Source organism: Neolamprologus multifasciatus, chromosome 4 (genome assembly GCF_963576455.1).
Source record: "Neolamprologus multifasciatus chromosome 4, fNeoMul1.2, whole genome shotgun sequence".
NCBI classification, from domain to species: domain Eukaryota; kingdom Metazoa; phylum Chordata; class Actinopteri; order Cichliformes; family Cichlidae; genus Neolamprologus; species Neolamprologus multifasciatus.
Genome location: NC_140442.1, coordinates 10,498,346 through 10,526,135, shown reverse-complemented (window position 1 = coordinate 10,526,135; position 27,790 = coordinate 10,498,346). Strand labels below are relative to the sequence as shown.

Here is a 27,790-nt window from a genome sequence, read left to right as displayed (position 1 = left end):
CTTTCTCCTTGGATAGACTTTGAGGAAATGAAAACTTTGGAGATTTATTAGAACCTCGTTTGTGTGTTGATGAAAATGATTTAAATCAGTGTCTGTCTAATTTCTCATGCATGATTTCTGGGACTCTTTTGTCATTGATCAAATTACATTTTTTTCATGGTGCAACTTGAAAGGTCACGGCTGTTTCAACCTGACCTTACGCTTAAACAAGAAAGAGGTGTGAATGGATGCCATCACTTTTTTAATCAGAACTGTCGACTAAACAATGTAACACACTCTGTGTATCATTTATATTTATGGACAAAATAAAATTGACTGTCAAAAGCTACTTGTTTTAATTTTTTTCATATACAGAATATTGTGTAGATTTTTTACACTGGCTGAGCTTCCCTGAAAACGTATTTACTTTATGATTTCTCATTAACCATCAATCATTGCACTGCTGTGCAGACATCACTAAGTTGCTCAATAATAACACCGTTTGCTTCTACACATCAAAGCCCTGCCAACTAAACTTGGAAATGACTGCTTGGAATGACTGTTTTTTTGGTTGATGTGGATCACGAATTGTAGCCTACAGACGATTTTACGACACAACCCGATAATAATGGGCTGTCACGGCTTGTAATTAGCGCTATTGCACATCGCTCTCTCTTTCTCCCATTGGCTCTCTCCCTTCTCTCGTTCTCTCCCCCAATTCACATGCTCATAGGGTCCTTTGCGTTGTCTCTCTCCCACTCTCTCTGTCTCTGACGGCTCTGTGGAGTGGAGCAGCCTCAGAGGTGTGTGACACCCTCCAGCACAGCCAGGGGCACAGCTTCGGTGATGCTCTCCAACTATTTACTACTATAAGCGACCCTTTGGGTGTCTGAACTGCTTTTCCCACAACAATCGTTTCGCTGTTGTTGTTAAAGGAAAGAAAAAAGTACAGAGTGGCATATTGTTTTTACGCATGGAGGTTGGAATCAGCCTTTTCCCGATTACGCATGGCTGTATCTCATCTCCTTGGAAGATGCTTGCGAGTTTGTGAGAGCGCGCCAGGGCGTCAAGCAGGGCGGAATAAGTGAGCAATGATGCGGGGCACTGAGCTGCTGCTCGGTTACTTTCTGGTGAAAGTTATGGTGTGTGACGCGGAGGGCGAGCCCGGTCAAACTATCGATGACTATATTATACCCGGATTTAACGACTCAATGGAGGCTGAGATTGGAGTCACGGAGACCCCACACGTGGAGGACAAGTGCCGTGGCTACTACGACGTGATGGGCCAGTGGGATCCGCCGTTCGTGTGCAGGACGGGCAGCTACCTGTACTGCTGCGGCACCTGTGGCTTCAGGTTCTGCTGCGCGTTTAAAAGCTCCCGACTGGACCAGACCACCTGTAAGAACTACGACACCCCACCGTGGATGATGACAGGGCGACCTCCGCCAAAAGTGGACGTAGCGCTCGAGTCCGCGAAGGATAAAACCAACCTCATTGTTTATGTCATATGCGGGGTCGTGGCCATTATGGCACTGATAGGGATTTTCACCAAGCTTGGTTTGGAAAAGACGCAGCGTCCACACAGAGAAAACATGTCAAGGTGAGCTACAAATGTAATAACTTTTGGTTCTGCTGGATTACAGTTTCTGACTTGTTTTTGTTTTTTGTTTTTTTTCTTTTAATCTGTCTAAATATGTAAAAGCCCCCAAGTTAGACAAATTCCGTCAGCGTGGAAATAATGTTCCAACTTTATATCAAAAACGAGTCAAAGCAACAGGTTGTTTTATTTTTATATGGACATTTTAACTATGATTGTGTTTAAATACACGCTAAATGAGTCTTATCAACCCGAGGTAGCGCACTGACTTTAGAAACATCTTCCTCATTCTTAAGTCTGTTAATGTTAGAAAGCAGAATGGTCTTAGCTGAATGTTAGATTTTTGGTCTTTATCTATAGCGAGATTGAAGATGGTAAATACAAAAAAAATGGATATAATCTATATTGGGTTTGGAAAACTAGGTCTCTGCCTATTTTCAGTACATTACAACTGAAACCAAGTCGGTGACCTATAATGGGACTTTCAATCAAACATAAACACATGCAGGGCTGATGCTCTATATATACTCACAGTGATTTTGCACTAAAGGAAGAACGACATTCTGAGAGACTTAAGGAGCAGTCCAGGATATCACCATCAGCAAACCGCTTGTGTGTGTTTACACCTATGTTTGTTGATGACTTTTCAACACAAATGTATCCCATTAAATATATGTTTGAAGTTTTATTGGAAGTACACTCTTGACTTACAGCTATAAAGATAATCTGTAAGCCTCAACTGAATCAATCCTTCTACCCAATTTGTAGAAATTTCCTTAAAGAGAACAATAGGAAAGAGGTGAGGTCATAGTAACCTTTACTAAATTCTGATTGAGAATGAGTCTAAGTGGATTTTACTGTAAGACTTAATACAATTCACAATTTTTTTTCATGCGTCATAGTTGCAAGAGGCAGACCACCCTAAAAACATAGTGACTCCATTTATGAGTACCACAGACAAATAGCTATTTAAAAGAAATTAGGAAAAAAACCCTCAATGCCTCAATTAGTCAAATCCATGCATGTGTAGAGCTCGTAAAATCTCAAGTATTTTTTTTAACAACAACGTTATCTTCACTTTATCTCCCACTACAAGTGTGCTTGTGTATTTGTCTGCAAAGACCCTGTCCTCTGCCTGTATGTTTGACAGCTACAAAGGCAGTGCTAGTATTCTTTTCACTTTGTGAGTCTATGTGTGTATTCATGGCAAAACATGGTCCTGGAGACTGCAGCAGGAACTACCACAAGAGTTGTGAGAAGTGTGAGATGTGTTTGAGGTTTGTAGTTAAAATCAAAATGCATATCAAGGTGGTGGTCTGATCTACAGGTACTGAGTAAAGGGTGGAAGTACTGGCCACAGTCCCGTCTCCTTTATGTCATTGTATCACTTTTAAAGATTTTTTTTTGTAAATTATACATTCGCAAATCATCATATTAGGTACTGTTATCTGGCGTGTACGCATGTGGTTCAGCAAATAAGACTAAATACAGTCTTTAGTCTTATTTTTTTGCTATACTTAACAGTGTGCTGGGTGGGACTCGGGGGGGGGGGGGGGGGGGGGGGGGGGACTAGGTGTATAACAATTCTCCAAGCCAACAGCTGTAGAGAGTGAGGTGCATATAGTTTAATTTAATGGAGAGCAGCAGATATTTTCTGTTAAGACCTCCCCCAATCTGTCAGTGCAGCATGTGTTTGTTTACAATAAAATGACACAAATAGTTCTGTTGTCAAAGGAGCTTGCAAAGAAAAGCGTCTGGACTTCTTTAAGTTACTTGAACTTAAAGAACTTCAAGTAACTTAACCTCTTAAGCCCCAACGCCCCCTGATACGGGGGGCAAAAAGCAGGAGATCAGGTAGGCTTGGGGCTTAAGAGGTTAAAGAAGTCCAGACGCTTTTCTTTGCAAGCTCCTTTGACTACGATGACCTGGATGACTGAGAACCTTCACAGACAAATAGTTCTGTTATTTTCAAGAATGAAAAAAAAAAAAAATCAAGATAGAGAAAGAAGATCAAATCCCATCTCCTTTCTCACCTCTGCACAGCAGGGCGGTCACGCTGTGAAATGAGTGCGAATGTTACAGAAATAGTTAGATGCAACCCTCCCCAATACACTGCTGGAAAGGTGTATGTGTGAAGGTATTTGACCTATTCTGACAAGCAGTTTTGACAACCTAACTCTGAGCCCTGATGACATGGTTTATGTCAAACAAGGTCTAAGACTTAAAACAGAAAAATTCTGCATGTAGGATGTAACGTGTGGAAGCTTTAAGGAGGCAAACATGGTCTAAAGATTTGCTTTCAAGATATGCAGGATCCAGTTTTTTAACTCTTCAAGAGCTAAAAGTTGGAATGACTTAGCCTCAGTTATTTTTCAGTCTGTCTCTTGAGAGTAGTGTTGCAGATGTTTAGAAGAGCAACAATCACTGGCTGCAATATTTCTTAAAACTGCAGAAACAAAGCCTGCAACCTTAGTACTGTGAATTGTCTCCTGAAAAGTTGATGAAAACCATCTTTGCAACTTTAACCCCAAATAGATTTGGCTATGGATTATATAACATGTTAAACAGATCTTTACTTTTATTTTATTTTTGCACGTATTTCATGTATGTGTTCATATTCACATTCTTCCTCTTTTCAGAGCTCTTGCACATGTGATCCGCCATCCTGCCTCAGAACATACAGACGACGCTGGACTCGGTCAGCACTATGAGAACATACAAACCAGACTCACAACTAACAGTTTCCGTAAGTAGCACATACCCACATACATATCTACTTACATGCACATACATATCAGAGGACCATACATATTTGGACAGAGACAATGTTTTTCTAATTTTGGTTCTGCACCTTACCTCAGTGAATTTTAAATGAAACAACTCAGATGCAGTTGAAGGGCATTCTTTCAGTTTTATTTAGTGTATTGAACAAAAAGATGATATGAAATAAAAAATGTGAGGAACTAAAAGATTCTGAACACAATTCCTTCTTTTCAGGGGCTCAAAAGAAATTGGACAAATTAAATAACTGAAAATAAAATGTTCATTTCTAATACTTGGTTGAAAACCCTTTGCTGCCAATGACAGCCTGAAGTCTTGATCTCATGGCCCTGCCAGGACTTTACTGCAGCGGCTTTCAGTTCCTCTTTGTTTGTGGGCTTTCTATCCAAGGTTTAGTCTTCAACAAGTGAAACGCATGCTCCATTGGGTTAAGATCTGGTGACTGACTTGAATATTCAAGAATATTCCACTTCTTTGCTTTAAAAAACTCCTGGGTTGCTTTGGCTGTATGTTTTGGGTCAGTCCATCTGTATTATGAAATGCCACCCAATCAATTTGACTGCATTTAGTTGGATTTGAGCAGACATGATGTTTCTGAGCACCTCAGAATTCATTTGGCTGCTTCTGTCCTGTGTCACATCATCAATAAACACTAGTGTCCCAGTGCCACTGGCAGCCATGCACACGCAAACCATCACACTGCCTCTGCCGTATTTTACTGTTTCACACCTTTTCCATACTTTTTTCTTGCCATCATTCTGGTAGAGGTTGATCTTGGTTTCTGAGAATGTTCTTCCAGAGCCGTGCTGGCTTTATAATATATATATTTTTTAATTTAATTTAATTTAATTAATTAATTTTTTTTTTAGAAAAGTCCGATCTGGGTTTTCTATTCTTGAGGTTTATAAGTGGCTTCTACCTGACAGTGTATTTGCAGTTTTCTGTTCATGATAAACTTGGATATCAATATGCCTATCCTCTGGAGAATGTTGTTCTCTTGGTTGGCTGTTGTAAAGGAGTTTCTCTTCACAACAATATACCATTGCTGTCTTCTGTGGACGTCCAGGTCTTTTGCGTTTCTGAGTTCACCAGTGCTTTCTTAGATTTGTCCACTTCTAATACAGTAGCAATTTGTCAGATGGGTTTTTTTTGTTTTCGCAGCTTAAGGATGGCTTGTCTCACTTTGCATGCAGAGCTCCTTTGACTGCATCTTGTCTGTTCACAGCAAAATTTTCCAAATGCAAGCACCACACCTCAAATCAACTCCAGGCTTTCTATCTGCTCAATTGATAATGACACAAAAAAGGAGTTGCCCACACCTGCCTATGAAATAGCCGTTGAGTCAATTGTCCAAATACTTTGGTCACTGTAAAAAGAGGGTGGCACAAGTTAAGGAGCTGAAACTCCTAAACCCTTCATCCAACTTCAAAAGCGGATACCTCCAAAGGAAAGCTAAGAGGCTACAAATTATGTACATGTCCATTATATAACTATAATTGGAATATGTTTCAGTAAACAGTTAAAAAAAACTAAACTTGTGTCAGTGTCAGTATCTGAGCACACAGGATGGATGGGTAATGTCTGTTAACTAATGTTCCATCATGAGCTTTTAATTCTGGTAAATTCCCACTTTCAGTGACTCCAATTGCTTTGTACCACAAAGCTCACCCTCGAAGGTCTTGACTGTTGAAACTGTGAGCTTTGTATGTTTTTTGTTTTCTTTTTGGCCTAAATGTGCGGAACCGGAAGTATCGGAACCAGGGGGGGGGGGGAAAAAATCCCATATCCTCAAGCCTGGCGAACATATTAGTCATACCCTCATACTGACAACCTTGAGCTCTTCCGTTGCCAAAACATATTGTATGCCACGGCCATTATATTGCACCGTGATTCTTTCATTCGTCAGCACCAACGCCTACACACACCCACAAATGCACACAGACAGAAAGGAGTTCTTATTAATGCTAACCTGCTTACTGCCAACCTACTTTCTGCCTCAACAGCTACAGCCAGTAAAGGTCTCTTTGCACCCCCACGCCCCAACGAGATGGATAATTATGGCAAATGCCATTGTAATAAAAAAGGTTTTACAGACACAGTCAAACAGCACTCATTTTTGAAAAGCTGCTACAGCCAGACATCTGACTTTTAAAAAGTAAATTCCAAACTCTTAACTTAGGATAAACACTGACATGATACTGATTAGGTCCAATATTAAACAGTATATACTGGGAATTATGAGTTAGAGGTAAAATAAATAACATGGTTTAAGCTAGCTTCTGATTCAAATAAAGTATGGAGCAAAGAAATGAGAATGAGGGATGCTCTGCCATTTTATGGTAAATGGTTCTCTTAATTTTTTTTTTTAAATTTCAGGTGAAAAAATCACCAGTTTGTTAATTTATCATTAATGAGGCCCAGACACTTGCACTTTCTCAGTAGAATTTACGGTCGCAGCAAGTGCACCCTTATTATTTTGCTAGGGTTTCTAATTAGTAAAAACATGAATTCTGTGATTAGAAAGAAAATCTTTTAGGTCGTAGCACATACTTGTCAACTTTAAGATGTTGAGACATAAATCCAAGATGATCACAGATGAGTGATGAATAGTAATAAATGTTCTCATCCATGTTTAGATGACAAACAGAGAGAGGGTCTGGAGGACTTTACAAGCACAAGTTAAATCTCTTTAAATCTCTGTAAAGCCTCAACTACAAAATAAATGCCAGAAAATTCTCCTTTTTAAACTAGAGTGCTTACTGAACCTTATGAAAAAGTAAAAAATATATAATATATTATGCTACATATGGTATTTTTGTGCAATTTATTGCTTTATGATGTGTTGTGCAATTTATTTCACTTTTTTGTGAAAAAAAAATCACATTGTTGATTGTAGACATCGCAAAAACTTACACAAAAACGAATGTATCAAACATAATACACTTGGCATTACAGAGTAATATATTATAATAGTATAATAGCAGCAATCAGGTGTATTAAAAGGCTGAAGAAATGTTATGCAATCACACCTAACAATCATGCTAATTATGGCTAACACAAGACCGCTGTGCGTGATGTGTCACGTACAAGTGTATTTTTATACATCTGTGCATTCATACAATTTCAAGGCAGAAGGGGATTTTTGAAACTGAAGTGAGATGTCTGCATTCACAGGACAAATAACTAACCAACCAAACAAAACAAAACAAAGAAACAACAAAAGCGCTAATACGATTTGTATTTATTCAGTTAATCTCTACTTTTTAACTATATTGAGGAGAAGATGGTTGCAGCTTTTATTTTGTGACCTTGCACATGCCATTTCAGAGCACAGCAGCTTAGAAATTTATGACAAGGACTCTGTGTAATTGAGGTGGCAACAGAAGAGTCATGATTATTTTCTTGACAGCAAACCCTGGAAGGTTACATGAGGTGAGGTGGTATTTTTTGACACATGTACCCATCCTGTACAGCTGTGGTTTCTAGTGGCATGCCCAAGCCACTGTATTTTACAGATAGAGGTGTAAATCTCAATAGGATATCCGTCTTTATCTGCTGCCTGTCAAAGATAATAGAAATCTGTTTAACTGGGCTATGAGCTCTTATTCTCCTTAAGACACCAGCAACACTGTCTTTATTACAAGGGCTTCTTTGGCTACCAGGACTATCATATCGTTGTCCTGCTGGACATCCGAGTACATGGGGGTAATTGTGAAGAGTGGCCTCTTTTTACTCCAGGCAGTCAGCCAGTGAGAACAAAGTCTCCACTCAGTGCCAACACTCCACTGGTGCATGACAGCCCATTTCCTCATTTTCAGATAGAAATGTATTTCAGCAGCATTACTTATGACAGCAGCTGAGAAACAGCTACCAAATGTAGAGTGTACCTATAGTTATATTTCCGCCTGCCACATGCTGTACTCTGAAACTCGTAGAGAAGGCTCTGATTACTATGTGACTACATAGTGACCTGAAAAATTATTTGGATGGTGAGAGAAAGTTCAGTTGTGGATTTTCACTTATAGGTGACTGGCCAATGCCATTAGTTAACAGTTTAATATGAGCTTAATATGATCTTAAAGTGCAGAATCTAAAGTACACGTGATGGGGTCAACCATTATATTGTAATAACTGTTGAGGAATTATTTCTTTATTTGTAATAATCTATCATGAATCCTTTGCAGCCAGTGATTGCATAAAATCTGGTGTTGTTTTCAAGGATTTCACTTTGGATTTCTCTGCAGACCATTAACAAATATTACATTTCCTGGCCTTGAATCTTTCAGGTTGCTTCTGCAGTATATTTTGGGTTCTTCATTCGTACTGTGACACACATTCCAGTCAACTTTACTGCATCCGGCAAAAATAATAGCTTTTCAGAGCATTTCCAAATTCATGGAGCTGCACCTGTCTTCCATCGCATCAGTAAACACCTGTGACTCACTGGCATAGGAAACTATACATAGCCATGCATCACGTAGTCCGTTTTCCATATTTTTCCCCTACTTCCTGTACAGGTTGATCTTTGCTGCATCTGTCCAAAGAATGCTGCTTCAGAGTTTTGCAGACGTTTATGCACATTTTATTTACTGAGTTTAATCTGGATTTTCTTGAGAATTATGAAATGTTCTTGCAACGTGGGGTGAGTCCTCTGTATTGGCACTCATAAAGTCATCTCTTTATAGTAGAGTCAAATATAGTGAGTCTTCTTTGCTGTGTCTTTTCTTTACAATGGAAAGGATTCCACACTTACTTACTTACGTACCAGTCTCTGTGTGAATCTCTTGTTTATGTTGCTGAGCTCAGTGGTTTTTTTTTTAATAACAAATTATTACATTCAAATTGATTGTTGGAGATTTAATAAAAAATATAAGCGAGGAAGCATTGAAAAACACGAGCGGTTATAATTTACAGTAAGCAAACTTTTTTTTGTAAAAAGTTTGTTTTACAACTTTTATTGTAAACGAAATCTCTTTAAGATACAAAAGCCATTCCTAACTTAAATTAATGTTAGAACACACTTCAGTTGTAAAACATCACCAGTTTTCACAGGTACACTGGTGGATAGGATGTCCCAAGTATACTCTAGAACCTATCAGTCTCTGTGTGTATCCAGGCTGTCTTAATTGCTTTTGTCTTTTGATGTAATCCCAGACTGATTCCATGATGTTGAGCTCAGGCGTTGTGTGGGCCATACCATCTGCTGCAGCACTCCTTGTTCTTGTCGTCACTGAATATAGAGCTTCATAATTTTGGCTGCGGGTTTGTGGTTGGTGCTGTCTTTGCAAAATGCAATTGGGACCAATAAAATGTTTCTCTGATTACATAATATGATACCTAAACTTCCTCAACCTTTTGCACAGCACTATATGTACTTAAATGTTAAGAAAACTAACAAAAGTTAACTAACTTTTAACTTTACCATGTTTTCAATATCTAAATTTGTAAGTTTGTTTAATGCCTTTAGATAAAAAAACAAAACAAAAAAAACAATAAAGCTTTGTACACTAAGTAATCCTCACTTAATAATTATCAGACTAAACCATACTCGTTGGCCAATTTATTAGGTCAGTCTTCTTAGTATTGGACCCCCTTTGCCTTCAGAACTGCTTTATTCTTCTTGGCACATACTCAACAAGGTGCTGGAAACATTCCTCAGTGATTCTGGTCTATATTAACATGACGGCATTCCACAGTTGCTGCAAATTTGTCAGCTGCATATTTATGATGCAAATCTCCCACTCCACCATATCCCAAAGGTGCTCTTTTAAAGATCTGGTTAAGTACAGTTAACTCATTGTCATGCTCAATAAACCAGTTTGAGGTGATCTGAGCTTTGTAATATGAAGTATTATCCTGCTGGAACATCGGTACACGGTGGTCATAAAGGGATTGGCACGGTCAGCAGCAATACTGAAATAGGCTGTGGCATTTACATGTTGTTCCGTTGGTACTAAGGGGCCAAAATTACACCAAGAAAATATGTCCTATACCATTACTCCACCAGCAGCAGACTGAACTATTGATATGAGGCATGGTGAATCAATGTTTGAGTGGTAGTTACACTAAATTCGGATCCTGCCATTCAAATCTCACAATAGCAATCAAGATTCATCATATCAGGCAACATTTTCCCATCTTCTGTTGTTCAGTTTTGATGATCCTGTGTGAATTGTAGCCTCAGTTTCCTGTTCTTAGCTGACCAGAGTGGTTTCCAGTGTGGTTCTCTGCTGCTGCAGCTTATTCACTTCAATGTTCAACATTTGTGCTGTGCGGTCAGAAGTGCTCTTCTGCATCTTGGTTGTAATGATTGGCATATGAGCTGCTGTTGCCTTTCTGATGCCGAGTTTGGAGGTCAGGTTGTACTCACAGTGTCTACATGCCCAAATGAAAACTGCTGCTCAAATTTGATCAAGTAATTTATACAAATGTTTAAAAATACATAAACTGAAATAAATATATAAATGCGTTTTGTAATTAAAATTTTCATAAATCTGGTAGAAACGTCAAGATATTCAATCAGAAAGAAATTAATATTTTCATTACCAACTTGAAAGTAGGGTGCCTGTAAATAAGAGCAAAACTTCTCCTTGTACCATTTATTCCGGGGCATACAGCTCCCAAAATACTCTCTTAAATCTTTTATGAGTTCCAGGGAGGTGTCTGTGTCTGGAGTGTTAACTCACTTATTTCCCGCATCAACCATTGAGTCTTTAACCTTACAACTCTTCAGAAGTGGCCTACTTTCCACCAGCAGCTGACACAGAAGCTGTGACTACAACAACAGTGCAAGCTCAAATGGCACTCAATCAGAGTAAAATATGCAATAAAGAGGAAGATAATCAATAGTACACATCAGTACATCAGTTTAATGATGCTGAGTTTGGAATCCTGAAAAAGACATCAGATGCTAAAAAAAAATCAGCTTCCAGTTTGAATTTTAGTGTCCATTTTTCAAGAGGAAATTTGATATACTCGAGACCTCCAGACACGGAAAAGATCAAATGTTTATGACAAATGTTGAATTGACAGTTTTACCAAAGCATTCAGAGTATGGGAATTAAAATATTTACTCTCAGTGGTCTCTGCCTTTAAGCAGATACCTAGACTTTGACCTTGGCTGGAGTATCAGATAAACAGAAGTCAGGTGAAACAGCTCAAATGGTATCACTTACAAACTTGCCTGAGACTGTGGTCCAACAAATGAGGGCATGGACAGTTTTCCACAGATAATAGCTTATCCAAAAGAAAATTGCACTACATGGAACTATATTTAATTGAGGAATGTCATTTAACATGTATGTCAAAGAGTAAACCGATTGCTTTTAACTTCTGGGTATGAAAGCAAAAGTTCTAATCCATGAGATTTAACAAGATCAGGCTGAATGAGAGCCTCTGTGGCTGGCCCACTTACAACAACTGTATGAAACTGAAACAGGTCAATAAGCTCAGAAAAAAAGTATGACAGCAATTTAAACCAGACAGACTTAATGTAGGGATTTGATTAAATGTATTAACATTTTGACTATTTTTACCAGCAGTGACTATGTGGCTGGACTTTCTTCCACTGTTTCACTGTTTTCTCTTCATGACCAAAGCAGGTCTTGGTGACGTTAAAGGTAGCAGGAAGCATGGCACAGTCCGTTTAAAGTGTTTATACTCCATCGATCCATAGAGACCGAGAGAATATTTATTTGCATATATGGACAACTATGTATTATGAAGCATGTACATGAAGCATATGGACAGACAAAACAAGACACAAACTACAGGATGGCCATTATACTGTAGTTTTACTTTAACACCAGGGTCTCATGATGTAATAATACCTGCTAAGTAGTGATGGGATTTCCGGCTCTTTTTAGAGATCCGGCTCTTTCGGTTCGGCTCACTAAAAAGAACCGGCTCTTTCGGCTCCGAACCGGCTCTTCAGGTTGTTTTGTTGCTTTAATTAATTTATTATTAACAATAATATAAAATTAAGCACAAAAGGAATTACTAACGTTAAAAAAGTGGCTTTATTTATATATGTTTATTTATAAATATATGCGGTGGCCCCTAGAGACAAAACACGTACAAACTCCAAAACACATTTCTAGCATGAACTGAACTTCCAAAGCAGAGCTACTAGATCACTTAAATTACACAATTGAAAGCATGTGTGTATTGTTTGTGGATTTATACACAGGCACTCATATATATTCAAATAATTAAAAAAAAAAAAAAAAAAAAAGTTCATTTACCTGTTACTACCACACACCAAATCCGGTCGTTGGTACTTGCTGGCTTGTGTAGCCACTAGGTAACAAAAGCTCAACACTGCGCCCAGCATCCTGGAGCACTTCTGTTGTCTTTTGTACGCGTTTTGAGTTTTTACGTGCTTCGGAGTTTTTACGTGTTTGTACGTGATTTGAAGTTTGTATGTGCTTTGTCTCTAGGGGCCACCGTAAATATACTTTTATTTATTCACTCCACATAAAATGTAATAAATAAATTATATAATACAAAAATCAACTATTCACATTTCAAATTTTAACTATCATCATCTGCAACCGAAAATAGTTGTGGATGATTACTATACCTTTCTAATGTGACGTTGTTGTCCCTGGCTCTCTTTCTCTCTCTCTCCCTCCAGCTCTGTTCCTGTGCTGTGAGTGTAACTACAGCCCCTCCCCCCTCTGCCCAGCATAAAGCACAAGGCTCGCGTGCGAAAAACCACGTGACGGCTCGCGATAAGGAGCCGGCTCGCGTCGTTCACGTCAAAGATCCGGCTCTAAGAGCCATTTCGATCGCGAACGACCCATCACTACTGCTAAGCCCATGAAAAAACTTTTTTTTTTTTTTTTTTTTTTTTGCCTGTCCCGTTTGGCTCTTTTGCCATCAGAATTATTGTCTAAAGGCGAAGAAAGATGCCCAACGGATTTTCTTTACCAAATTGACCATCCCAGCTTTGCCGTAATGGTCCATTTGATTCACCTTTTATTCTTTATTTTATTTTCACTTGCTGAATACGGGACAGACTTGACTGGGGGAAAGAAAAGGGAGAAAGAAAGAGGGAAAGAAAAACAGTTGAGAAGAGGGACGGGGGAGAAGGGCAAAAAACAAAAACCAACAGAATAAGCAGAAAAAAAAAAAATACATATATCGATCACCTGGATCACCTGTTGAGAAAGAAAAAAGAAAACAAGCAGAAGAAAACGAGAGTAATACAATAAACAACATCACAATGATATATGGGAATATGACAGTAAATACTAAATATTAAACATTATTGTGCAGCACGTAAGATCGACAGCACAGTGTGCATTGAGGTAGGAGCCACAAAGGGTGTAGTTTGTGTGTGTGATCACCCGTGTGTACACCTGTGAGCATGGACGCGCTTGTTTTCTTAAAATGTTCCCTCATGTAATGATCTGCTAGAGGGTGTGGGGGGCCACTGCCCCGTCCTCCAGGGCATGAAGCAGGTATGGAGGAGATCAAAACTCCAGACATCCAGAGGCCCCCAGAACACAAGAGACCAAGGAAGACCAACAGAGGGGCAGCCGTGCCACTGTCCCAGAAAGACCTGAGGAGAGTCCCAGATGAGGGGTCACCCAGCAGCCACGGAGCAGAAGCCAGGGGGGGTTGCAGTGACGTGCCCGTGAGCTCCGCCGGCAGCCAGCTGTGCCTGAGTGACCGAGCCCCAGGCCGAGAGGCCGGGGGCACCCCACCTCCGAAGTGGCCCAAGCGAGCCTCAGGCTCCAGGCCCCGATAAGCAGCCGCCAAGGAGTGAGCCGGTGTGTACCCGGACGCCCACCCCCGGACACAAAGAACCACCAACGCACCGATGTCTGAGGGAGTCCGCCCCCGGCAGGGGAAGTGGTGGGGGGAGATAGGCCTCCAAACCTTGGAGGGCCTGAGCTGTCCTCAGAGAGGTGGCGTCTGATACCCAACCTGACATATGGACACAGACATACAGGCACACACAGATACAAACATCCATTCCCACCCTCATGCTCTCATATGCACTTACTCCACACTCAACCAACGTGGAGACAGACATAAAGAGACGCTGTACACACAATCACACTCCCCAAGCGTACTCTACGAACCGGGTCTAGGTACCCTTGCCCCTGGAGGGGGGAACCGCACCCAGACCCAGGTTGTGTTACCCTTTTCCCTGCGGTGGGGAGAAGCAGACCGCCCCGACTCCGCAGCAGCAGGGAGGCCCCACATTCCGGACCCCAGTCGGACGGCCAACTCCTCCTCCTAGCCCCCCTGCTCCAGCAGACCGCAGAGAACGAGGGTGAGAGAAGACTCCTAACCTCCCTCTACCCGCTCATTGTAGTGTTGATGTATGTGTGTTCTAAGGTGCATTTAAAACCCAGGAGGGCATGGAGCTACCTGCCAGAGAGCAGCAGGTAAGCGCATAGTCCCTCCTGCTAGCCCTCAATGTCTACGTGTATTTAAAATTGAGAGGTGGGCAATGACGCCAGGGGTGAGGTGTACACCCTGATGGTAATTGGGATTCCGTGTAGCGTGCCCACCCCCAAGATCCTATATGTATGTGTAATGAGAGTGTGAGTAATGTGAATGTCTAAGTTGCGGGATAAAATTGAGGCAGAGGCAGCCAGAAGGGGACAGAGGGGGGGGGGGTTACCTCCTCTGCACCCTGGTGACACACCCCTACTCCAAGGCCCTGCATGTGTGGGTGGTTGTGGTGGAGCGGGAAGAGGGAGGCAGCTGGAGATGGGGAGGGAAGGAAGGGAGGGGCAAGTGACCCCTCCCTGGGGCCAGCTCCCCCGCTGACCCCAGTAGGCACCCCCATACTCCGCGACCCGCCAGGGAAGGGGGGCCCAGGCCCATCCGAACCGGGGCCCAGTGCAGCGGCGCTGCCCGGCCCCACAGAGCCCGGGGCAGTCCACCCAACCCCACCACAGAGAAAACTGCACCCACCCCATCATCCACTCATCTTCCAGACTACATAAGACAATAGACGCCCAGGCTGAGATCTTCCTCCACCTCTCCTGTATCTCCCCCTCTTGCAGAGAGAGTTCCTGAGAGAGGAAAGCTCCTGCAAGATGTGACAACCCCCCCCCCCCCCCCCCCCCCCCACCAGTTGAAGAGCCCCCCAGGTGGCTCGGCGCACCGGCGGCACCCTGCGCCAGTGGTGGGCCCCCATATACCCACCGGCCCACAACCCCGGCAACACACCAACCAGGACCCAGGCCCCCGAGGCCCGGCCAGGGCCCCAGGCCAGAGCCGGAGCGCCCCCAGAACCTCACGCCCGTCCCGGACCCACCCAAATATGAGTGTCACGCGACACGCCGGGACGCCCGTCCCGGCGTGTCGCGTGACACTCATATTTGTTGATGAGTGCCTACCTTTTATGAAACCAGTTTGGTCAGGATGAATTAAGAGGGGGGTTATTTTCTCTAGTCTCTTCGAGAGAGCTTTGCAGATTATTTTGAGGTCTACATTAATAAGGGATATTGGACGATAGCTTGAGGGATATACAGGTTATATCCCTTACATTATTTTTAAAAGAACACTTTGGGGGAAAAATTTATTCCGGTTATTAAAACAACTTGAAACGGGACCATCTGGTGTTTTCAGCTTTCAAGGTAGGGGAGACAAATATAAATAAATACATAAATGCATACATATATAAATAATCTGCCTCATAGGATTTTAAGGTGCAAAAAACAAAGTCATGTCAGCTTGAAACAGGCACCCATCCATTCCTGCATCCATCTATCCATCCACCAGCTCCTCCCCAGGACCCTGAATTTGATAAGCAGAATTAATAGAGGAACATCCGTAAAAATAAAATAGGCTAGTTGTTAAGCTGTCCCGAGATTGTGAACAACTGAAACAGGACCAGGTTTCTGTCTTGTAGAACCTTTTCTTCCTCCCCTTATTTTACAGATGGTCAATATGGTTGTCTTCACTTGGACAATGGTATTTGAGACCTCGTCGCACTGTGCCGTGCTCTTTTGTGATGTGTTTGAGAGCCTGTCATTTGAGTCGTCACACAGAACAGTGGTTTCTCTTTTCTTTTACCAAGAAAAGATAATTTTAACGGCATCTACAATGTTGGCCGCCGACAGCTTCGCAGTCCTCCCTCCTACCTACATCCTCACCCTCACCACCAACACTGATGTTTTCCGTTTTCACGTCTTCAGGACCAGTCCATGATTGATCATGTTCCATTGTGTATTTCTATTCAGGGACAGTTTTACTGCACCAGCAGTGTGTTTGGAGTCATTGTCATGGTGAAAAGTGAAGAAACTGCATCAGAGCTTTTCCAAATGGTAATATATGATGGATCAAAATCTGATGATAGTTTTCTGCGTTCATAATTCCAACATATCCCCAACAGCTAAACCTTGACAAAACCTCCACCGCAGCTGCAGACGCTCACTGTTGTACGTCTCTCCTGACTTGTTTTGTACACTTTGCAAAAAACAAAGTCATGTCAGCTTGGAACAGGAACCCATATATCCATCCATAGGCTCTAGCCCTCCTATGACCCCAAATTTGAGAAGATTGGTACATTTGGATTCATCACTCTATTAGACTTGTCACCACTGATGTTTTGACCTCCACTTTTTCAGTTTCCTTAAAAATATTGAGGACATACTGTACAGGAAATTACTTGTTTCTTCCTTGCAACAGGCTGCTGATAAAAAAGTGCCAAACGACTGAAAGAAGCTAAGTGATCTGCTATGGACCATGCTACCATGTCATCTCTTGACTTAGGTGTCTTTCTTATGCCTGAATGATTCATAAGTCAGTGTTAAGTGGCTTCACTAACAGTACAAACAGTGATTTGAAAATGAGCAGGTACAAAGACTGGACTGTCAACTCACATCTCTACTGAAGATTCCAGCTCAGACCATGACCCTTAACCTCTAATTCATAGGTTGAGAAGGTTGAGGGTCACATATTGATTTGTATTGATTTGTTTCCACTGACTTTATTGGACTCTTATGTCATGCTGTCATCCTGATGCTCATTTTGTTGAAAAATTTGACCACACTGACAAAGACAAAAACGGAAATACAACTGTTTCCTGTTTCAATTAGCTTTGCAAGTGCAAAATATTGTTTTTTTTAGTTACTTTTTGCCTTTTTGAATATTTCTAGTTAACTAAAAGGCTTTTTTTACAACTAGTTTTAATTTTTTTAGTTCTGTTTTAGTGAACTACTGTAAAATGTCCTTGATCAATGATGATCTTTAGTTTTTATTGAACTGAATAAGTTAAGTCCCAGGAAAGGAGAGCTTGATATAAAGATATTTTTATAATATAACGACCACTGTGGCACCACTAATCCTTTGCTATTTAAAATCCCCAAATCTGTTCGTACTAATTATACCCTCCCCTTGTCTATGGTGAAGTATCTGTTGCAGCTGTCCTCTGCATCATTTCATGAGACAGCATTGATAATTTGAGACTTTCTGATTTAATTAGCACAGTAATAAAGTTTCTTGCTGACCAGTGGGGAATAGGAGCCTAATTAACCCATTTTCTGTATTAATGATCTGTTTTTATGAGATGTATTCTAGACCAATGGAATAAAGGAATCATCGCATTTTAAACTTTGTAAACTTAAATAAATAAAATAAACAAACATTTAATTAAAACTGTCCACAACATGTACAACCATAAGCATGTTGATATCTCTACTCAGATTCAACACAGCACACAGCGAAGTCCTCAAACAGCCGGCTGTGAATTGGTACGTTCTCCAGTCTAAAGTAGGAGTAGACACTCTGAACATCTGTTTGCTCTGTCATGCCAGTAGGCAGGAGGCCAGTCTATCTGCTGTGCACCCCTTAATTTACCAGATGTCTACTATACGATTAGGATGGTTTTACAAAGAGCAGTTCAGCTCTACAGCTGGCTCCCCAAGAAAAGGCTACTTAAAGGAAAGTGACACTAGCAGGTCAAAGAAAACACTTCAGGTTTTAGCCTATATGTTCACATCTGGACATCAAGTTGATTTGTTTTTTGGAAGTTTGACATCACTGAACATCACTAGCTGACTGAGTCACGACTAAATAAGTGAATAAAATACAAAAATTTCATTCATGAAACCTGAAGCATAAACTTTGTGGACAGACTATACCACACAGTAAACCATAAAGCTCAAAAAAGCACTGCGGAAACATGATCAAGTACCTGTTAAAGTAGCCATGCCCCTAACTCTAGTATCAAAATCACCCCATCTAGTGTTGTTATGAAGGAAGAAGCTATCCAAGGAGACGTGTCTGTGAAGGTTCTCAGTCAACCAGGTCATTGTAATCTAAGGGGCTTGGAAAGAAAAGCCTCTGGACTTCTTTAAGTTTCCTTGAAGACGCCTCTCTTCAAAGATGGTCGTTCACAGTGGACATAGATGGCTTCTTTCACTCCTCTTTTGGGGCTCTCCACCAGTTGCTCTTAGAACTGAAGAAGCTTCTCGGATGAGAGGTGAAACATCAAGCAAACTTAAAGAAGTCCAGACACTTTTCTTTCCAAGCTTCTTCAACTATCCATAGAGACCAAAAGAAAACACTTTTGGATTGAGCTGTCTAATATTTCAGCTCAATTATGTCTAATTGAGCTGTAAGGACTAATTTGCTATTTATTTAATAGCATGGCCACTAGAGGAATTGCAGTTTCTAGTACTAGTACACTTGAATTAAACATACTCTGAAAAAACCCCAACATTTGTCATTTCTGTTTCATATTTATGTCAAAATATGTCAAAATAGCTAATGTGTGTAGCAAAAGCAAAGTTACTTATTATCAGTGATAAGATCAAACCTGCTACAGTAATGGCCAACAACTTTGCTCACTGCTGGTACACACTTCAATATCTCCTTTCTCAGTTATTATAACTCACATTTCACTAGCCCGTCTTCAGTTAGCGCAGAACACAAAAGCTAAGCTGCTAATAAAAACTTAAAAACCTGCACATCACTCCTGTTTTTGTTCCCCGTCACTGATTCTAAATTTCATTTGACGCCAATATTGAAATTTTATTATTTACATGTAAATTACATCCATGGCAAGGCATCTTATTTTCCCAGCAGTTGGTCCTCTGTAAACACCTGATCAGGGTCTTTTGACTGTTTCACACACACTTGTTTTAAATCCAAAGTCGACCATACTTTTGAGGTTGTAGTGCCTCAACTTTAGATCAGCCCCCCTCAGCTAATCAGCTCACCTGAATCAGTAGTTTCAAACAGCTGCAGTGCACTCACATAGATAGGCTTGTATTTCCTTAATCTGTTCCATTATTGCATTAATTTTTTCCCTATAGCTCAGAGCAAGTGCATGTATGGAAGAATGAAGAAATGGAAAGCCGCATGATCGACTGCATGCTTGTAGAAATGTACATTTTTTTAATGTCTATTTCATCCATGAAACTGTGTGTTTTGAAAACTGCTACACTAATAAAGCTATTGTGTTATTATGACTCATTTTAAATTTGTTGACATCTTGCTTACAAATGCACAACGAGGAAACTGTAATTCAGTTTCTGCATTAATAACTATTGATTGCCCTTCTTTAGAGAGCAACCAGATGAACAATGCAGCTCATGTACCAACTCTGGTAAGTCAGCCATATCCAGGTGTGGGACCGATAATCAGCCCATATGAGGACCCAAAGGATATCAACAAGTACACCACACTCAAGGCTGTGGGTAAGAGGTTGTTTATCACAAACCCCCCATAAAATATGGTAAAAAAGCACTTGAAATTCATTGTTTGATTTTATTAGGTAGGATCTTACATCAGATATAAATGAAATTTGCATATTTAATGAGGATTTTCCTGGATCTATAATGAGTGTCAGGGTGAGTGAGCTGAAACAATATGTCATATGAGTAACCATGAGGGCAAGTTCAGAAGTTAATGAGGCAAAGATTTTGGATGAAAATCTTCATTAAATATTCTTTGGCATTTCAATAAAATTGGTGTTAAAAGTTGCTCATATCAAAAGACAGAAAAGAGTAAGATGACATCTCTCTCTTTTTAGTTCAACATCAACAATTTATCTAATACATCTAGCTTTTCTTATCTGATTATTACCTACATGCCAAGGATACTACTTACATAATACAGCAGTAAAACTTTACAAGTGCTTTTTTGTTATTATAAAGGAGAATAGTTGGTTTGAATCTCTATCAAGTCTCTTGCTGTCAGAAATCCTTGTGATTTAATCCACCGTCCATCAATGCCAACAGCGAGGGGAACTGAAAGATTATTTATAGAAGCAAGTTTGTTGTTCTTCTCATGGGCTAATTTTGGAAAGTCTACAGCCAGTTCCTGGACAAGCAGCACTTTAAACAAGAAATTATAGAAGCTGTCAAAATAGTACTACTTAGAAACGTGGCTAAAAATATCTTTTTAAATATCTTTTGACATGCTTTTAAAGTCAGGGTAAAGAAAATAAAATCGCTTCTCAGTTCCACTTTAAGTAACAATATTGTAGTGGGATGTATTTAGCAAGTATCTTTTATTGTTCGATGGGTGTGTTCATACATTCTCAAGAGCAATAAACTCCAACTTTGGTTGTCAAGTTTTGAAATGTATTGTTCCCACTGTATTATATTAACCTTATCAGTAATCTGAATGAACTATAGCTAACCAACTACTTATCACATTGATTACTGAAGGAAAAAATAATTCCAAACAAATAGTCCTAATTTGATCCGATCACATCCAAGTCTCTATTTGTAGATCTGTACATAATGCTATTAACACAGAAGTGCAATGCTTTATTTAGATTCCATTGAAATCAATTGGCTCTGTTTGACGGACCTGATCATGGGAGAGATGACAGCTATCAGCATGCGTGAATCGAGGTCCAATCACTGCTCGCAGTCTTTGTGATGGCACAAGCAGCTGATGCTTCTTCGCTGCTAATCCACTGAAGTGCCGTCAAAGTAACTTATCATTAGGGAGCAAATCTTAGCAAATGAGAGCAGGAACAGGAGACAATCAAGAGCAATCAAAACAAAAATGAATGAGGGGATGGTGATGTGATGCATCTTGTGTGCACACAAGAGGCTCTGTGGTCCGAATATATGAGCTATACCAACAATGATTTGTGTTTCACTGGTGCAAGGATATGCTTGTGTGTGTGTGCGTGCCAATTACAGCATCACTTTTGCCAAATCAAAGATTTCTTTCTGTATATATTTCTTGTTTTAGTAAAGAATGTCTAATATATGATGATGACACAAACGCACACACTTTTTGCTACAATAAATCTCTTGTTTATTTTTGTTTTTATTAGCGGAGAAAGCTAATGACAGCTTTCACAACAACCGTCGACAAGTGATTGAGATGACAGCCAAAGGTGTCCTCCCAATGGAAGGTGTGGATATGGAGCCAGAGCCGAGCAATCCTTACAGCCCTCCCAGACAGCTGTCAAAGCAGAATGGACACAAGTATAAAAGCTCCAAGAGCCACAGCTCCCAGTCACTGTACTACAGTGCCAGCAGTGCTCCCAGTCCAGGCGTGCTAAGATCCTGGGAAAGCAAGGACACACTGGGACTCCGACAGAGCTATGGCCCAAAGAAACTCTGCATCACAGAAAAGGAGCTGGACACCATTCGCTACATGCCTCCACAACCATACTATGTCACTAACAGCAAGACAGAAGTGACAGTATGAACGACTGCCTAATCGTCAGGCTTATAATGAGTCTGCAGACTCCAGATGTAGTTACAAGAAAGCAGTGTGAACTGTAGTATGTGGCTCTGTCTTTGTAATGGATAACATTTATGACACTGTCACGAGGTGAAGTGTACTTTGACAGGACTCTGTATCTAACACCGTGCCTCAAATGGGCACTGTAATGAATATTTCGTGTTTAATATTCACATAATCAAACTGCTAAAGTTACATAACTTATAGTACAGTGATGAGATGTGACACATTAAGTACTATCACCAGTATCTACTGAAAGGACCTTAAAATAAAAGCATATTATGTAACTTCTATTAAGAAAAAAACAAAAAAAAAGAGGTTTATGTTTATCTAATCAGAGTGGAATAGCCTGTGGTTGGTGGGATCTTTATGAAATGCTTCACTAGATAATGAATAGTGTTTAAAAATGTTGGGAACTGTTCATGTGTTAAGAGTACGGATTAATATCCAGTAGCAGTTGGACCAATTGCAGGGACCAGGGTTTGTATTTTCAGTCTATACTAATCTGTACCATACTCTGAATATGAGATAATCTAAAACCTCACATGAGACTAAATATCTCTAAAGTCCAACTTAAGGACTTATTCCCACAGGCACAGAAACCCTGGCAGCTGGAGGGTGCCAGAGAAAACTGTGTATTCCCCAACCAGCTGTTGACCGGTGAAATTGGTCACAAAAAAGGATGCTGCTCTGGACACCTCTCTGCGAATGCTTTGACCTCTAGCCGATTGTTGCAGTTACCTGTATTTTGCATGAAATACACCGACTTGTCTGGAAACGATTACTATACTTTGAGCTGTAGTGAAATTTGAAAATGTCTGAAACTGGAAACGGATGATAATAACCTCCAAGGTTGTACCTTATTGCTGCAAAAAAAAGGTGTTTCAAGAGGCGCAACTTTTACTTTAAATGCGAAGGGTCTCCATTTAAAATTTGCATTGCTCTTTTCACAGTTTCACAGACAAGCCGGCATCTTCCGTGCAAACTACAGGTTTTTAGTGCCAAATCAAAAACTTCTTTGTGGCAAATTCTACACTCACAACAGCTAGCAACCTGTAGCAGCTTCATTTCCTCATCGCAAAATACAAACTTTTCCCTAGTAGCCAGGTGATCACTGTCTGATCTCAAGGCTTACATGAAAGAGGCTTTAGCAATTCATTTTATAGTGACTGCCAGCAACCGCTCACCAACCAGCTTTTTCCTAGCAAATGGTGGGAGTCCTTTGGGATTGGGGCAAGATGATAGCTGTACTTATTTAAAAGGAAAAACAATCAGAAACAAGAGCACTCAGAGAGCGTAACTCCAGCTTGATCTGATTTTCACCAAAATTAAATTAGCTTGAGCTATTATTGGTATCTGCTATCAAACACCATTTGAACATGATATCTTGAAAATTGTGGATGCCAGACTACCAAACATACCTTACATACTAGATCCCATCACGGGGAGAATCGATCTGTTTCCAAAATCCCGTCCATTTTCAAAAGCTGTGTTTGTTGATAAAGCATAGATGAATCAGTTTGTAAAAGTGTTGATGTTTACTTAAATGACTTAAGGCTCATTTAAATTTGACGTAGTTTCCCTTTTTAAAGTTGTGGTTGTCTTACTTTGAAAGAAAACCATGTCAGTACTGACGTACAACTTGGAGAAACATTCAGTAGCTGTGGCGTAATCAAACCAGTGTTGTCATGGTGTAATATGTGGTATCAGTATGTGTGATTATCCTAGAAAATCTTGTACTTGAAAACCCAGCATTAGAGTGGAAACTGGTTTTATTCTTAGTAATGTATTATGCTCCCAACAAAAGTAATTTAAATGTTTGCATTATAGTTGAACCTTTTGGGTTTTTTAACATGTTATTTTTGTGACTTAAATCCCAATTTTGACATTTAAAGAATGTACGTGGTATGGGTAGTCTAAATACAAGTGATATTAGTTGACTGTTAGAGGCCAATAATAAATCAGAATGAATGTAAAATTCTTGTGAAGCAATGTAAGTGGGTGTTCAAAGGTGTTTTTGAACTACAATGAAATATTCCAAGTCAGGTCTGAATCAATAGGAACATTTTTGCCATACACTGAATTTTTTTTTCTTTACCGTACATGGCAAAAGGTTTTTAATAAACAGGGTTTTCAGGTGCCGATGATCATTTGTTACGCTGAATTCACAGCCAAGCAATACAAAAGGACATTCACGCCTGCCTCCATGCAAGTCTTACTCATGCATTTGACTATTTGAGGTAGCTGAGGACAGGGATGTTCTCAGAGCTGCCGCACAAGTGGGAAGTGGGAACTGCTAGTGTAAAGATATATTTATGTCTTCTCGAGTCCACATCTTACCAAACAAAAAATATAACAAGGCCAGAAAATATGCATATTGTTGTGTTTTGGTAGTTGTTCGTATTGTCACACACTTCCAATCAAACTTTATGCACTATTTTCCAATACGCATATCTAGTGGGCTGAACTAGCTTATCATGTCACCTAATTAATCAACTGTGTCAGCAATCACCTGATCGGATAATCGCAGTATTCAAAGGTCAGTTGAGATTTTTAATCAATACTGAGTAGTCACAGTCTTTGACTATTCTTGTTTCGTGAATGTTTTATTACCTCGTCAATACTGTTTAAATCACTTACTGTATATTTAACTACAGCACATCACATTTAATCATGAAGCTCTACTGTTATACTGCCAGTTAAAGCATAATGTGACCAATACACATCTGGACTGCAGCATTGGTAAAGATTAAAAGAACGCTCCTATGAACAGTGTTGTTCACAATGATAACTGCAATTTGTTTGATCGCTGTTTTTTCATTATCATAAGATGCATTTAAATACCTATTTTATCTTTTATCTGTCATGTGTTATGTACAGTACAGGGTTTTTTTTTTTAAAAATGAACTTTTTCTTGAAGTGGTTAACATGTACTGGCATGTTTCTGAGCAACTCACTGAATGTTTTCCATATGTTATTTTTGTGTTGTGAACTGCAGTTCCCATGTTGTTGGTGCCCTGCAAAACTTTGAATCCAGTAATGTTTCACTGTGGTTCAAGGTTCATGACAGTGTCCTTGTATGTGCAACTGCTCTAATGTTCATACAAGATTTCTACAAGACAGCACAGGCACAAATGTACAATAATCACCTGTAGTTAGGCCTAAGTCACACACGCCTGGAGACCTGTCAGTGACCACCTGACAACCTGCTGTTACTGAAGGAAAATATTTATTCCCTGACCATTTGGTGAGTGGTTGTTGGATGTTTCTGACAGTCACTAGGTGAAATTGGTTACAAAGACTGCCTAGTCTGCAAATATTTGCCAACTACTCAAAAAACTGTATGAAACTTGAAAAAGTGCACAGCAAATTAAAAACTGAAACTGAGTACTTTGCATTCAAAGTAAAAGTTGTACCGGTTTTAGCCAATAGTCACAACTTTTACTCACTGAAAGTGAACAATTGGCAGACATTTGTAGATACGTTGACATCTTCCTCCCACACTATGAGTGACCGCGGCAAACTGCTAGCAACCAAAAGCGACTCTCAACGACCTCCAGTGAGCGCTATCCTTCCTATCAATGGAAGGTTGCCAGAGGGTCATTGACTGGACTCTAGGCCTGTTTGACTGGGGCTTTAACTTCACTAACATTCCAGGAACAAATGTAATAAAATTTACACATTAAACATTTTATAACTTGTTTTCTCATTGACTTTTTCTTTTGCAATAGGAAGACAGTCACCTGACATATGGTAGGGCCTACTGTGGCAGCACTGAAAGTGATGAGCACATAATCACAGAAACATTTCTAGAGTGCTCAGTTGACAGTAGCAGTTTTGGTGCTTTAAAAACACGCACACACTGTCACACGTTGTGTCTTTTTGTTCCTAATTTATACTTGTCCCCTCACTACACACGCACACACACACACGCACGCACCCCTCTCAAACACCACACCAGATGGTATCATAACACAGAAGAACCTTTGAGCTATGTCAAAAGACCACTTTGATATCACACATTGCAGTTTTTGGGACCTTCTGTTAAAAATGCGCTCCAGCTGTACAGAAGTGAAGTGTGATTATATCATTTAAACTCTGCCTTGTGCTTACACATTCTTAAAACCTAGATGATTTGCTACTTTTGCTCCCAGTGAAACTGTATCTCTCAATTCATTAAGACATAATGCTGACATTGAATCCCTATGAGTTTGAAGGCATTTTTGAGACTCAAAATGTGGTTTTAGTGTCAGGGTTACAATTAGGTTATGGTTAGATTTAGGCTGAGGTTTAGGATTAGGCATTCATTTTTGATGGTTATGGTTAGGTTAAGCTGCTAGGGAAAGCATTATGTCAATGAGATGTCCTCACTAAGATATGAAAATGTGTGTGTGTATATTAACTAAATAATATCAATAATATCAATCTGCTACAAGTAAACTCATTTACGCCACACAATTTCTACACTCTGTGCAAATAAATTTCTTTAACTGTGGCCTTTCCTATGCTCATGTGACACACTCATGCTCATCTTTCAAAACCTGGATAAGTAAAGGAGGTGAATCAATTCAGCAAAGAACTAAGGCCCAGGGCGTTACGTTTAACTCCACAGAGAGCCTGGGGCTTGTTGATAAGAGCACTGCATGATAGCATAAAAGGACAGAAAAACTTAACAGAGAAAATATTTTTTTGTTTTTTCCTCTCTTATGTGTTTGGTAATAACTTTGCATTTAAATTAAAAAAACATACATCTTTGGAAAAACATCTCCAAAACACATCAAAGTACCCAAACTATAGAGGGCTGATTGGAGACATATCCTTATACACACTTACACCTCTTAATCTTTGACTTCAGGTTTTTCCAGTCCCATTGTCATATATTTGATGATCAACTATAAATGGCATTATTGCAAAGTGGAAGTGTTTAGGAACCACAGCAGCTCGACCAGAGTTGGGGTTGTAGAGTGTGGAGGCATACATTGTGTAAAAGTCACCAACGTTCTGCTGACTTAATAGCGGCAGAGCTCTAAACCTCCTCTGGCATTAACATCAGCATAAAAACTGGGCTGGGAGTTTCACGGCATGGGTTTACAACGCAGAGCAACTCTAGGAGGAGAAGGTGGTCCCTCCTGGATTATAAGTGCCCCAGCATTTTAGTCCACAAAGTAAATCCTTTTGCTGTTCACTCTTCTTTTCACTTGATTCAATCCATCCTGCACATGTTACTGTTTACAGTTTGCCTTTCTATCAAAACTTGAGTGTTAACGAGCCTCTGGGAGCTCTGTCATTTACTTGAAAATGCCAGGAGACATTTGTTAATTAGCAAATCATGTTTCCTTCCACCAATGTGATTCCCTCTGGAAATTAAATCAGCACAATAACCTAATTCAGTCAGATAAAAGGGCACAGCTATGGTGAGAAAAAACTTCAGCAATGACATAAAAAGAAAAAAAACCTGCATGCTTTTTCAAACATGAAATAATGCAACAACAGTCCATCCACAGGGTAGAAAGAATGTTTAAGTTCGAACTTGCAAACAGGCAAATGCATTGGAGTAAAAGATGAAGTATGCCAAAGGTTTCAACTCAGAGAATCATCTACAAGTCAACCACTATGACATAGTTTTATAGTTTTGCTTACACAAACCCACATGTTGGGAAGAAAATCTACTTTTTAAAATAAACATGTTGGGAAGAATTAAAATTGGGCAGCGACAGAGTTGAATAAAACATCAAGCAGAAATGCAAA

At 40.0% G+C, this 27,790-nt stretch overlaps 1 protein-coding gene across 1 annotated transcript; it reads left to right on the top strand.

Annotated features, from left to right (window-relative positions):
- Positions 1-765: 765 nt before the first annotated feature.
- On the top strand, positions 766-25,724 carry shisa9b (shisa family member 9b). The gene is made up of 4 exons (XM_085155896.1): positions 766-1,579; positions 4,216-4,322; positions 19,897-20,028; positions 21,627-25,724. Exons 1-4 carry the CDS (start codon positions 1,071-1,073, stop codon positions 22,004-22,006), a joined length of 1,128 nt encoding a protein of 375 aa, XP_085012022.1. The 5' UTR covers positions 766-1,070; the 3' UTR covers positions 22,007-25,724.
- Positions 25,725-27,790: the final 2,066 nt, after the last annotated feature.

What these genes read in the sequence shown, in the direction of transcription:
- shisa9b (XM_085155896.1), top strand. Translation starts at nt 1,071, where the DNA reads ATGATGCGGGGCACTGAGCTGCTGCTCGGTTACTTTCTGGTGAAAGTT. An exon ending in CACAGAGAAAACATGTCAAG is followed by an intron (nt 1,580 to 4,215) that starts GTGAGCTACAAA and finishes TCCTCTTTTCAG; the next exon opens with AGCTCTTGCACATGTGATCC. An exon ending in CACCACACTCAAGGCTGTGG is followed by an intron (nt 20,029 to 21,626) that starts GTAAGAGGTTGT and finishes TGTTTTTATTAG; the next exon opens with CGGAGAAAGCTAATGACAGC.